This window comes from Buteo buteo, chromosome 3 (genome assembly GCF_964188355.1).
Source record: "Buteo buteo chromosome 3, bButBut1.hap1.1, whole genome shotgun sequence".
Lineage (NCBI taxonomy): Eukaryota > Metazoa > Chordata > Aves > Accipitriformes > Accipitridae > Buteo > Buteo buteo.
The window spans coordinates 40,370,577-40,384,949 of record NC_134173.1 but is presented as its reverse complement, the minus strand read 5'-3'; the positions used below and the strand labels follow the sequence as shown (position 1 = coordinate 40,384,949).

General features: G+C 38.9%; 1 protein-coding gene across 4 annotated transcripts in view; it reads left to right on the top strand.

Moving 5' to 3' along the window:
* The window catches only part of PDE7A (phosphodiesterase 7A), a 78,478-nt gene that overhangs the window by 32,246 nt on the left and 31,859 nt on the right, over positions 1–14,373 (top strand). For all 4 annotated transcript variants that reach the window (XM_075023372.1, XM_075023371.1, XM_075023370.1 and 1 more), the window contains exon 2: positions 9,206–9,266. In XM_075023372.1, the coding sequence (XP_074879473.1) occupies positions 9,206–9,266 (61 nt within the window). The remainder of the gene's footprint in view (positions 1–9,205; positions 9,267–14,373) is intronic.

The window sequence follows — 14,373 nt, the reverse complement described above, 5'->3', positions numbered from 1 at the left end:
GTGTTTTGAGACAGGAAAAAAGGGAAGACTGATCAGGGATGGAAAAAAATGGTGACGGAGAGAAATGCTTGACCTTTCAAAGAGTATAAGGCTACTTGTGTTAAGAGTTTTATTTGGAGGAGAGTTCAGTCTTGAAGCAAATCACCTTGTTGTCCCTGTTTATCATGCCCATTGTTTGTTTTCCAGAGTGGTTTCGGTATGTGCTAACTAGCGTCCTTTCAAAAGAAACTAAGCTATTCCACTCCTTGCGTGCACCAAATGTACTCTAATCCTTGATAGGGTTGTAGAGGTTTGACTGATTATCGGTCATTTTTGGCAGCTTTGAACCTCCTGTGGTCCGGTCCAGTTCAGGAAGTGTGAGTAAATGTGTCCTGCAAAAAAACCCCCGTTCTGGGCTTCATGTAGTATAGGTGTAAAGACCTCAGCAGCAGCTGTGTTTTGATCTGCTCCAGTTGTGCCAAATTGCTCATGCGGATATAGCTTAATGCCATTTATTGTGGGTTTGGTTTTTTTTTTTAAAGTAATACCAGACTGGTGATGACTAACTATCAGAGTGTCTTAACCTGGTCAAGTGTTTGGAGATGGTAATATTTTTAAATCTGCCTCTGTGACAGTTTGTATTTTGGGTGGAACTTAACAGACCTTTAGATAAGTGCTGTATTCATTCAGTGAAGTACCAAAAGGTCCATTCTGAATGTTCTTGCATGTGGTTTTGATCTGACTGGTTTTCAGGGGCATAGGGAGGGGAGAGAGCAGAGTATATGTGTTTGGAACGTAATGGTGCTGTAGGAACCCACAGCTGGTGCTGAGATCATGATTATAGCTTAAACACCAGCACAAATATTGGGAATCATATTATAAAATAACACAGAACCCTATCTCAGTTACTGAGTCTTCTCCTTCATTCAGTAAACAGCCCCCGTGCTGTCTGTCCTCTTTTCCTGTGAATAGGAGGAAATTAATTTTTCAGTGCTAAAGTTACTCCTTCGGTAATCTGTGCTAACTTTTTTATTTTGTGCACGTATTAGAATTTGCAATATGATCTTCTTATAATAAAAGAATAATTATAGGAAGAGCAGAATCTTCATGTAATTTTCCTTTCAATTACTCCACTTCATCCTTCTAAACTTCTCATTATCTTACACTCTGTTCCTTTTTTTCCATCCGTAGCTACTTTTTTTTCCAAACTATTTGAGATTTCTTTGTATTTCTGAAATGAAACATTTTTGTCAGCTTAAAATGACAAAACCTAAAATGAATCTCAAAGCTGCACCAGGTGTATGGGACGGCTTGGCTACATAGGCAGTGCTCTGAGAGGAAGTCAGCGTGCTCTCCAGCCACGGAAGGTGCCGGGGTGTGTGTGTGAGTGTGAGGGGGACTCTGTGGGTGTGTGAGTGTGAGGGGGACTCTGTGTGTGAGTGTGTGTGTGAGGGGGACTCTGTGTGTGTGTGTGTGTGTGTGTGTGAGGGGGACTCTGTGTGTGTGTGTGTGTGTGTGTGAGGGGGACTCTGTGTGTGTCTGTGTGGGGGACTGTAGTCTTCAGTTCAAGTTCAACCCTCGGAGCAATAAACAGAAGCAAGGTGCCAGTTCAGGCAGGAGCGTGCGTGGCTGGAATGGTAGTACGAAGGATGGCTTGGTATTTGGCGGCCAAAAGAAGAGGTTAGAGAACCGTGACCGGTTTGAACGATTGCGCGTGTTTAGTGCATTAACTTTCCTTCATTAACGTTATTTATAGTAAATTGCTATGAAAGCAACCTTGAAATACGTTTTGGAGTTCAGTTCATAGCAGTTCTCCAGGTGGCAGAGATAAAAGGAACTTGTGAACGTCAGCTATGGTGAAATCTGCTGGAAGCAGGCTCTTCGCGGCGTGGAGAGGCACGGCGGTATCCTGAATTAGCTCGGGCAGTGGTTGGAGTGGTGCTGGGGCTTGGTCCTGCAGTCTGGCAAGCTTTGCCGCGTTAGAACGCGCGTTACAAAAGCCCGTAACCGCGGTGCCTCGTTTCCTTCAGCCTTGCGGTGGGGCTTAGCAGGGCCTCGCTGCCGGCCGCGTCCGCTGCTCGGAGAACTTCCTCGCCGGGCGCGGAGCCGGCGGCGGGCCGCGGGGGGCAGCGCCGCTGCGGGAGGCAGCGCCGCTGCGGCGGAGCGCGTTGCCGGGGCTGTCAGGTGGCGGCAGCCTGGGCGCAGCTGCTGGCGGCGCGGGCAGCCCCCGCCGGCCGCCGGCCTCCGCACCGGCCTCTGCGCGCGGCGCCGCGGGCTCGGCCGCCCTCCCGCCCCGTCCAGCGCCGGCGGGGGTCGGGGAGGAGGCTATGCTTCGGGCCTGCGGGGCGATCCGATGGGAATCGCGTCGGTCTGGTGTTTAGCCCTGGTCCTTATCAAATGGGTTACTTCTAAGGTGGGCCATTTTATTGTTCTGTTTTGACTGACTGGGTCTGCAAGTAGCCTGAGAGAAAACAGGTCATTAAGAACTTCACCGGTGGTACTTATTTTTTTCCTTTTTACATCTAATCTGTTTTGGAAACACATCATTCGTCATGTAAGACTGTGTTTCTTAAGCGTTCCTACGTGATTTTGTAGCGCTCGATTTTTGCCTGCTTTGAAGTGGGAAGAGTGTGTTTGTAGCAGTGCCAGGTAGGAGACGGGGAAAACGGATCTGAAATGGCTTCTGAGTGGCAGGGGTTTGCTTGCCTCCTTTACTAACAGATCTTCAGTTTTATAGTGCTTTAAAGGCTTTGTGAAAATAAGGAAAAACAATTTTAAACGTGGAGAGAATAATACAAATTAGCGTATTTTGCTTCCTGGACAGGATATCCTTTTTGTATTGTTGATTTTAGGGTTATGGGAGTGGAAATACCAGTTTTGTTTGCTTAGGTGAAATACTGGCTACTTCACTTACTTTGTAGCCTTTCCATTTGAGTTGCCTGTGTTTGGGAAAAATGTGGGCTAATGTTAGACAAAATTAGGAGTTCCTACTTTCGCATTCTAAAGAACGTAAGTATCCCCGTAATGTATATTGTGGTAGTAAATATAGGTGGGATTGGTGCCTGGAGAGGAGACCAGGTTCTTCTCAGCACAACTTGCTGCCTGCCTAACCTGGAATTGATTCCTAAAGGAGGAATAAATTTAAGTTTAGAATTGTGAAGGAGGGCCAGAATCATTGCAGAGAATGAGGGAAACTGAAAAATTAAAAGAGTTCATGCATTTATATATAGATAGATTATTTTTTTAAATTAATACACAATTTTAACATTTTTGTACAATTAATAGAATAGTCTGAACAAACATGAACTTGAATTTGTTGTGAAAACAAGCTTTGCCAGGTATCCATGGCTGTGCTCTTCAGTCATGCCAGTAACACAGTTCTAAAATTACTAGAAGCAAAACCGGTCAGGTTTAGTTGCTGGCACTTGTGATAACTTTTGTCACATCAAGAAAAAGACCAGGATACCTTAATGGATGTTCACTTGTGACTGAAGGCAGATTCTAAATGCCAAAGTTTTACAGCTGGTGTGCTAGCCTAGTACATCATCCGTGTTTTACTGGTATACTGTCGAATCGCTAGTTTTCTGAAACTTGACATAAAAAGCCTGCTTAAGGATTATGTCTGTAGTTCAGTTTGGTTGAAGATTCTGTTAATGTGGGAAAAATAGGAATTCCAGGTAGCTGACATAATACAGTTAAGCATAAAACCCTCTGCATTTTATGGTTGTTTTTAATGGTTGTTTCTTTTAAAGAATTATTTTTTTGTGTTTTTTGTTTTATCCTATTTTTTTTGTTTTATCCTCTTTTGCTGTTGCTTTTGAGTCCTTCCACCATTCTGATTTAGCTTCTGAAGGTAATACCCCTGTGTGTTTCTGTCCTTGTTTAAGTCAATCATTTATGCTTTTTTTTTGACTATGCTTTCTTTTCTGATCAATTTTCAACTTTTGTTTTGTGTATTTTTGTTAAATCTTGAAGTTTTTATGTGATAAAACTTTGGGTAGATCTTATGATGCCACATGATATACATCTAAGGTGTGTAAGAGAAAATAACATTACAGATGCTTGTATACATATGTATGTATCACTAATGTTGATAACTATCATTCAAACAATAGCTAAGTTTATAAATGATTGCCATCCGTCTTGGGAGATGATAATGTGAAATAGCTTCATATGGAAGAAAATATTAAAGTTGCCACATTCAGATATTTGAAGGGGCACTGTGTGTCTTACTGGTGATTAGTATTGCCTTCCTGAAGTTAACTACATTTTCTTATCACTGGTTTGATGAACTTTCAAAATACTGCTTTGAACTCCAGTGAAATATTTAGAAAATAGTAGTAGGACTGTTTTGCAATGACTTGCCCAAGTTCAGTGACAGTTTAAGTGCTTTAAAAGAACATTTTCCAGTGCTTTAGTGAGTAAAAGCTTGATGATGCCTTGTGGAAAACTGGATCTTATGTTAGCGTGGAACTTTTAATTACTTGAAATAGTTCTAAGAATTTTGATACATGACAGTCTCGCTTTTGAAACCCAACAATAGTTGGAGAAATCTGGTCTCATTCGTTTGTCATTCTAGGGACTTGTTGATAAACTGTCTTAGAATCTTAAATAGTTTTCAAGTGTCTATATTTGAAGCAGCATAACCAATAAATTGCAGTTGCCATGATAGAACAGCTTCTCCAAACTTGTTCTCAATTTCTCTTTCTGAAAACAATCCTCTGATTGTTGGGCAAATAACTTGGGTAGAAAAGCCAAGTAGGTAAAAATACCTGACTGGTTGTGTTGCTGTCCTCTGGCTTTTCTTGCCTAGCTTTTGAATAAACAACTGAGTCGCAAAATGAGGGTTGTGTACTCCAAAAAGCATAGATGGTTCTTTCTGATGGGTGGTACTGAATTTTGAAGGCCAACATCTCTACCAGTTTCCTTCTGCTGTTACAGAAGGAGACCAGCAGTTTTGCTTGACAGTCCAAAAGCTGGCTGGTTGGCACTTGCCAAAATGAAGTGCCCAACAGTCAAGCTGGTGCTCTGCTCTGAGCCGGACTGTGAAATCCTTGTGATAAAACTGATACATCAATGGAAATGTTTCTGTTTGTCACAAACAGCAGCAGCTGCTCTCTTTCCAAGTGTTAAATGTGTATGCTGAACTCCCTAGCATCACTGAAGCAGTTTCCCTTTGAAGATAGATCTATGTGCTATTTTGGCATGTCATTCCTGTTGCATGGCCTTTAACAGCTTCCTATACTCTTGTGAAAAGATTTTCAGAAAGATCTGACTTAAATCTATATCTTTTGGTAGATAGTCCCTTTGCCTGTTTTTGTGGAGTCCTTATATCGTTGTTCTTAAAGGATTAATGGATCTTCCACTTTAGATTGAACTTCTTCCATTCACTTCCCATAAATATGTGACGAAAGAGGAGAAATGAAAGCTTTTCTTACTGTATTGCCCTATGGAAGAATAAATGACACTCTAATATGAAACTGAAATTTAAGGTGAGGTTTTCGAAGTGGAAGTCCAGAATAAACAATCCTTCCCAGTTGTCTTTCTGACATTTTGCTGAAGAACAATAGCCTACCTAGTTCAGATGACTGTGCTCGTGTCTGGAAAGGAGTGGAGTGGTGAAGAACCTCACCGAATCATTTGAGGAATTTGTTGAATCACTTGGAGTCCAGCAGATATTCCGACCACACCAAGTTGTCCTTGTGCTTGAAAAGGGAACCTGCCTAAACACATTAGGATTGTCTTCAGTTTGAGCACTAGCAATTCTGTCTGCCTGTTGGAATGATGCTTATTTGTTTGAGATTTGTACAGAGGGTCAAGGAGTTCAATATGCTTTATGGTTATTAACAGGTACAAAGCTTCAGGTAGACCAAAGAGGTGGCAGACATCTAGAAATAAAATTTTATTCTAAATGAGTTAAAAAATATTAACAATAATGTGATATTTTGAAGTGCCACAAGTCAAGGTCTGTCTGTGATGTTTTTAGCCAGGGTTTCTGTAGGCTGATACAGTGTATGCTACAGTCATCTCAGCTGTGTAAGTAAGGTAAATTTTTAGTGTAAATATGGTCTTCGTGTCTTTGTGTAGGCTACAGATAGTGGGCCTTTGATTAGCAATGAGGGAGGAGGCATTTTTGGTGGTCAACAAGAGTAGAATCCTGGTGATGAAGTTGTTTGAATTATTGAGTGCCTTACAGAAACTGTAGTTCTCCAAGATGCATTTGCCTTTCTGCTTACAAATTTGCTGCACTTGACAGTTCACATCTCAGTAGAAGCTGATGCTTTAAATCTGGTCTTTCCGTTTGCTTCATTTAAAAAAGTGGAATCTGGGCAGAGCGTCTTAAAAGAACCACAGGCAGGGTAGATTAAATTACTTCTCTCTCTTCTTCTTTTTTCTTTGCATTTTTCTAGAGTAGTGTAGGGGGTAGTGTAACAAATACGCTGATGGTATTATTTGAAGTGGGAAAACGGGGAAAATACCTCAACCTGCGGTACGTAGTCTGTTACCTATTTGGAGCATAAGCTGACACAAAGCAATCCATGGCTGGATGAGTGTAATGCTATTTAATTTACCTACCTATCACAAGTTGCTAAAAACCTCTGTACCATTAGCTCTCTCATCTGTCTCTGACTGCCCACTACAGTGCTCCTAACTATTTATTTGTACCTCACTTATTTGCCTGGTCTGAAGGTGCAAGGTCTGACTGCTTGTCACCCACCCTGTATCTGTCTCTTGGTGGAACTTGCCCATAAGTGCTTTCCTCTTACGTATTTTATTTAAAAAATTTCAGTGAATGAAGTATCTTTAGGACCTCTACCCTTTTAGCAAGATTAGCTGAAATTGTCCTACTATTTTTGAAGTATTATTAGTAAGGTTTACACGGTAACTTGTCCCTTTTTCCTTAGGAAACCAAACTTTGAAAGGTAATTTCAAAAGGATTTAGTTGTTCCAAGATTCCTACGAGATCTTTCAGAGTCCTTGCATCATGAAATCACTTGTTTGTATAAGGAAGTGGCTTACATTTTTGAAAATGTTCTTTGTATTTGTTATCATACATGGATGTACTACTTTATCTAGCAAATAATATTTTAGAGAGCAAGTAGCGGTTTAGTATCAACATATCAAAAAGATTTATTATTCAGTAAATTTTTACATATTGTTTTCCTTCTCGGAGACTAATGCTCCAGTTGGGCATGGTTCTTCTAGCTGCATGTGTGCTTAGCTTTCTCCTATATTAGATTACAGAACTGTACCGGACATGTCCAGAAATCCGTGATAGACAGGTGCAAATTGCAGGTTAGCACTAAATTACATCACTGATTGTGCCGAGTCAGTGACATGAAATGTTCCAGGCTACTGAAAATATATTCGGCTGAGATTTGCTGAAATTCAAAGGTAGGTTATATGAAGGAACTTGAGAATGTTAGTGGGAAATCAGCATCATTTACTGGCTGATGAGTTGTATTGCTGCCTTTCCCATCAGGACAGGCACATTGCTGTGAGAAATGCTGTACAAACATATTTCAAGGGAAGGATTATTTGCATGGTTTATGATCTTCCAAGGAAATAAAGAACAAAAGCTAAGAAAACATAAAAGTGCTGTGCAGGGAGTTCTTCCTTGTAGTCTTTACAACAGCTACTATAATTGGACCCCGTTTGGAGCTAGGTCTTTGGTCATTTCTGTAATTTAAATATTAAGCTTACCTTTGGAAATACTTCTCTGACTTCAAGTGTAAGGCTTTCTTTTTTGTTTTAATGTGAAAAATATTAAAACAATTAAGTATAACTTCTGGGTTTGGAGTCATAGGACATCAGTTGTATAAGCAATTTTGCCTTCTTCCCCTTCTAAGTAGTTTGTTTCTTTATCTCTTAATTTCTTTTAGAATTCTTTTCAATAGCCAACATCTGTTTTTCTGTTCTGTTTCCTAACATGGTTTGGTTTGCCATCTTTTCAACTTGCACGTTTTCAGGCTGTTGTGTGTAGTGTTGCTCCTGCTATGCAGAGGAAAAAAATGGGTGATTGTGTTCACCTTCAGGTTGGCTTTTATCTGAAGTTCTCAAAGGGGTGTGATAAACCTTTGTGGCACCAAGGACTTCACCGTCCCCAGTGTAAATAAGTGTAATGGACAGGGAGAGGTCATACGAGTTTTTAATGTGTATGCACATGAAAAAATCTTTATTTCTTTAAAGAACAAATGTTGTGAACTGGCAAAATTGAAGTCTGATTTTGAAGGTGATCCTCTGATCCTAGGGTTAAGAAAAAACATTAATGAAGGCCCTAGGAAGTGGCTGAAGATAGTGGAAGTACAGTAAAGACAAGGTGTGAGGCTGGGTGCTAGGTCATGCCAAGCTTTGAAAACTACATGATGCCAGTGTTGAGTAACTATGAGAAAGTTCTTCCATTTTTTAGTTATTAGAGGACCAGTCCACCACACTTGTGGGAGACTTCCTGGATTGTAACTAGTATCAGGTTAGCTGAGTATGTATGGAACATAAAAATCTTGTGTAGGTCAGAAATACAGCCTATATGGGGGTATCTCAATGTCAGGCATGTATAGCTTGATGACTCTTTTAGACTTTTATCATCAAATGTGAAGTACCACTTGCTTGTTTTCCTTAAAATACCTTTATGTATTATATCCTGCTTCAGTGGTACCTTGATTTGCCTACAGAAAGTACTGGGTGGAGTGAAAGTAGCATGTAGCAGCCAAGTCCTGCCCTTGCAGCATATCGGTTGAATTCCTGGGACTGCAGTAATGCTGTCATTTGAGTTCTTTTACTTCTTTTAAAACTACTTTTAGCTTTGAAAGATGGAAATACCCCATAGGTAAAAGTAAATAAACAAATAAACCAGGAACTGCAAGTATTTAAGTATTACATTCTAGAAGGCTATGAGGAGCATGGGTTTTTTGTGTCTGCTTAATCTTGTTCTGTGTCTTTTTTATGGTGAGGAATGATTGAGGAGCATCTGGAAAGAAATTTAGGGGGGGATATTTTTTCCACACTCTGGTTCTGTTCTTCATAATCTCTTCACTACCAATTCATGTCCTTCCTTTGTCCCCTCCTAAAACAAAATCAGTATATATATTTGAAACTTGCATGTTCAAATTTCCAAAATTAATTTTGAGAGTAAAATTGGAAATGGAAAATTGATACTTTATTTTCATTTCAATTTAAAAATTATTCAGTTCTAACTTGCATAAAATACACTTCTTTTTTTTTCCAGAGACGTGGAGCGATTTCCTATGACAGCTCTGATCAGACTGCATTGTACATTCGTATGCTAGGTAAGCATACCAGTTTCTATATTGAAAAGTTCTAATGTTTATGATTGATTTGCAATAATTATTTTTTTATATCTGAGTGTTGAATTGTTAAACTTATTTCTTTTCTCCTGGATAATATTCTGGTTAGATTCTTTAGAAGAGTTTGGGTTCTTTTGTGTTGACTTGGGTTTTTTTGGTTGTTTGCCTTTTTACTTTTTTTTCCCCTGAGTTAACCATTGTGTTGGAAGTTTTATTCCTATATTAAAAAAAAAATAATTCTTATAATTAACCTAACGTGTTTGGTAGAAGTTAAGTTTTCCAAGTGACTCATGATTGAACTTGATTTCTGTGATGGAATTTTATCACCTCTGCATGGTATGCTTCTGGTAAAAACTGTAGCCTAGAGAACATTTGTGTGAAAGTTACCACACTTTTAAAAACTTCAATACTGAGGCTATGAAATGCTCAAGGTGTTCTGAAAGTAATGGTATGATTTTAAACAATACTTTTCTTATTAATCCTAGATGACTTGAGAAGGGAAAGGACATGTGACAGGGCCAGTAGTTTAGTCAACTTACTGAAGAATGTTTTCAGAGTAGCAACTAGATAAAGGGTAAGGTTGAATTAAAATGAAAGAACAATATTGGGAGGGGCAAGCATCTGGGGGAGACCCGCTGTAGTAGTGAGTGCACAGAAGCAGTTGAGGTCAGTACTTGAGAGGAGAAAGATGCAAAGCTCTTGCAGGTCTGGCTGCCGGATTCAGTACTTCCTCACCTCTTTTGGAGGCTGCTGGTGGTGCAGATGGCATGGGGACTGTATATGTACTCTTAAGTCTGTTTCACACAAAATTATGCCACTTAATTTAAGCCATCTTGAGCTATGATTTCCTGTTGAAATGGACTATGAATTCTTGCATGATGTCTTGCACGGCTCAATGAATGTCAACAGCTAGTGATTATAAATTCTTAACTGGCTCCAACTAAATCAGCCAGAATATGTCTTTTTATGCCCTGAGTCTTTTCAATTTAGTTGTATGTTGTATGTATTAAAGTCCCCAGAAATTCATAACTGCATTGTCTATGAATTTAAAGTTGTAAGCTACATGCATGTGTACACGTGTTATATATATGAATTTAGAGTTATAACCTACGTATGTAGGCATATGAGTGCATATGTATATATAAATCCAATTTTGATTTGGCATCTTTGCATTTTTGCTTTTCAATTATTTTGATTTTTTACATTTGTGAAGTTGTTAATACTTTAGCACTGTCTGTCTACTGAAGGATTTTTGATAAGAGAATGTAATTACTTTGGAGATTTGTTAAGAGGAGTAGGACAGAAGATGCTGGCTTCTAAATGTTTATTGAAAAAGCTGCTGGGGTGTTGTTGGAAATAGGCTTATTTCATTTTCAAAAGTTAAAATTTTTTTTTAATCATCCTTTTTGCAGGATGAACACTAGAATTCTTCAAAATGTGATTTTTCTGCTCTAGGCGTAAGAATAAGAAAGTAAATTCAGGCCTGAGGTAGTTTTGTTTCCTTGATTTTTGTGATACTTTTTTTTTAAAAAATTAAATTTATTTTGTGCTGTACTTAGAAAATACAGGGTTTTTTCTGCTTCAAAATCCTACAAATTGAGTACTTTTAATTCCACAACAGGGGAAATACATATTCATTTATTTTAAAAATGCACTGATATGCTTGAATTAAAGGTAATGGAAGTATATATCTGTGTTTTTGTCTTTTTAAAATTAATCTGCTAGTGGTAGAAACTCAGCTTGTAAGAAAATAAATCTTAATTTCTGGGGAGAATAATCTGATTTCTTCTGCTACTTGGGAGTTTTAACTGTACCATGAAGTATTTAGGCCCATCATTTCTGCAGAAGGATTTGTGATAATTTTCAAGTAAATCTAGAGGAAAGCAAAGCATGACTTATTGTTGTGCTTGGTATATACACCTGAACTGAGGGAAAAATCTCATTTGTTTTGAAATCTTTCTTTGACTATTCTTATAGGCAGAACTGGAATGTATTCATAACGTGCTGTTAAGTAAATTACATTTTCACTTGTTCTCTCATTGGAATTAATTACTAGACTATATGATTGGTGCTTGTTATGAATAGCATAACTCTTTCTGGCATTCATTGCTGTTCAATGATGCTAGCTATTCAGAGGCAGTAAGTATTTTAAGGGATTGACCTCTTCTGACTTTGGCTGGGGGATGGAGGGTACCAACAAGCAAACAAAAAAATTGCTCATTGGATGCTCAAATCAGTATGTTAAATTTGTATTACTTTCTCACTTGTTGGTGATCACTTTGTTTTCCTGAATGTTATGTACACTATACTGTACAAGTTAGCAACTATTTACAGACTTATTACTTTTGTATTCGTAAATGGACTGTAAAAAAGACCAGCCTGAAAGCTGAACAGTTGGATGCATCGGTATGTAGAAACATTCATATCAGAGAAGAATGAATACATTTGCTTAGAATTTTTTTGCAAGAAATGTGAAGTATTGCATTTCCCATACAGTATTCTGAGTGTGGTGGTGGTGGGTTTTTTTGGTTTTGTTTTGTTTTTTTTTATCTTAGTACACTTCAGCAGACTAAGCTGTAAGGAATCCTCAGCTGTAACTGAACGGGAAGTTAGGCACAGTCATGAGAGGTTTTGCCTTTTACTTGGTTATTATTCCAAACAGACTATTTCTGCTAATAAAATGTACCTTGATAAGGTGTTTATTTTAACAGACCCAAAATATAAAGCTAAGGGTATCTAGGACACCCCGCTCTGCCTCTGTGTAGTTGTGCTGGCCATAGAGTTGCTTCCTTTAATGGTTTCAGGCTGTCTCAATGGGAATCCAGTGGAAATTCATTTGCACCAAGTAAATAGAAATCCCTGTGATATGGCAGTGTTTCCAGGTTCAATTCAAAAGATGAAATTTTAGGGACACACAAAATAAACAACTGTTAACTGTCTTCATCAGTGTCGATATAAACAAACAGCGTTGACTCTAATGACTCATCTGTCATACCCCATTCCCAAAATATACACTAAGCCACTCCCAAGTGGCTTATTTGCTATTTTTAAAATATAGATACAGATGCAGCATTGTAGAATTTTTCTTTTAAGACCTTGGAAGGGGTAATATATCTGCATCACCTCAATCAGCTACTTCTCTCAGCAACTATGAGGAATTCTCGAAATTTCTTGTAAGTGCTTCTGTGTAATCTCGATACTTTCTTGATTTTTCTCTTTGCTTTTCTGATTCCTTTTTCTTGTTGTTTTAGATTGCCTGAAAGTTTTGCTACTGTGCATGGGTAGAAAGAGTGGGGCACTGACTGCTTGTATCTGTGAGCATGCACCTCTCAACTAAAACTGGAGCATTTTACCTTCCCTTAGAGGTCTTGATCACTTCAAATAGGAAACAGTGGAGGCAAGCTACTGTGTAATGTAGGTGCATGCTCTTCTCCCGTAGCGGTTGTTATGTTCTATTCCTTTTGCTTTAATTCCGGCATATTTGGCTGACCTGTCATCTGTTTCTCCAACAAATTTAATAGGAACTTTAATTTGTGAAGCTAGTAATTCTTTCTGGAAATCCTGCTCTTCACAACCTCATGGCTTTGACTTGGGTGGTTTACCTTGTGGCTGTTGTAATTTCTGCTCCCAGCTGTCCTCCGTGATCTCTGAGATTTCTGCCCCTGCTCCAGAAGGCCTCAGCTCCCCAAGCAGCTGCTGCATTGTTACTGTGCCACACTGGAGTATTAGGGTAGCACGAAGTATGTGTTGTGTAACCCTAATGTGCAGGGATGTCAGCTATGGCATTTTAGCTGCCTCGTAAGTATCAGAGCTGTCCTTGCGGTGTGAGCAGGAATCTGAGAGACGGTTAGGAACTAAACAATCTATCTCAAGGTAAGTTTTGTTACAGCCCTGATTCCTTTTTAGTTTTCAGTTGTAGCTGCAAACCTCCCCCTTGTGTTCCTTCTTCAACTATTTATTCAGTCTTCAACTGAGTTTCTGCCTATATGGCCTTTGTCTTAAAAATGCAAGCAATCCTGGTCACATTCTGGAAGAAAATCTAGTTAAATACTCAGCCAACAGATATTTTGTGATGTTTGTTCACAAAATCAGTTTTTGAAAGGAAGGCTTCATGTTTTTTAAATCTTTCTCTTGGTTCTTTGGATTCACAGAAACTCTCAAAGAGGAAAAAAATTGTTCCTGGAAGTCCAATCATTGAGATGCTGGACTTGAATGTGTTCCCCTAAGGAAACAGAGGAGTCTTTTCAGAGTTGCTAAAGTGGCTAAAGAAGAGACACCCAAGATAAAAACTGTCAGCTTGCTACCACTTCTGCCCCCCCCCCCCTCCCCCCCCCCCCCCCCCCAGGAAACTTACCTATAAGCAAATGGTGTGATCCGATAGTTTCAAAAGATTTTGTCACCACTTTGTTTTTTTTTTTTTTTTAAAAGGCCTGATTAAATGAAAACTATTCATAAGTTCTTTTGTTTTAGGTGTTGAATTTTAATTCTCTTTCAGCTATCATAATAATGATTGGCTTTGAGGTTGGAATTCTGTTGCTGTTTGAAGGAATTATGTAACAGCGTCCTTTTGTCTGATGAAAGTAATCTTAAAGGCACAAGATATTTCAGATTTAAGTTACCTATGAAGTTAAACATGTCTCTTCCTTAAAATGAAATTCTGTAGTATTTCAGAGTCACAGGGTCACAAAAAACTTGTGCAGGATTTCCCAAGCAAATTGATGCGAATATGTTATGTTGTGTACAAGCACAATGAAGCAGGTGCATTCGGGATCTATTGATCTTTGCAGGTCAGGTTAACTGAGCAGTGGATGCGTAACGATGGTCCAGTATTTCTGGGTGTTTTGGGACTAAATATACATATGCAGTAGAGATTAGTTTCACTGTGCTAATAGCACATCATTTCATAATGTGCTAATGTGTAGCCACTTCGATGCTATTCCTTTTTATGCATCTTTATATATAGAAACCTCAGAGGGATGTATGGTATCTTCAAATTCCACTCGTGCCAATTTTTTCCAAGCATGTTTATTGTCTGAAATCTTGAAAAATGCAGTAGTTCTGTACAATGATAATGGAGACAGCTCTTCTG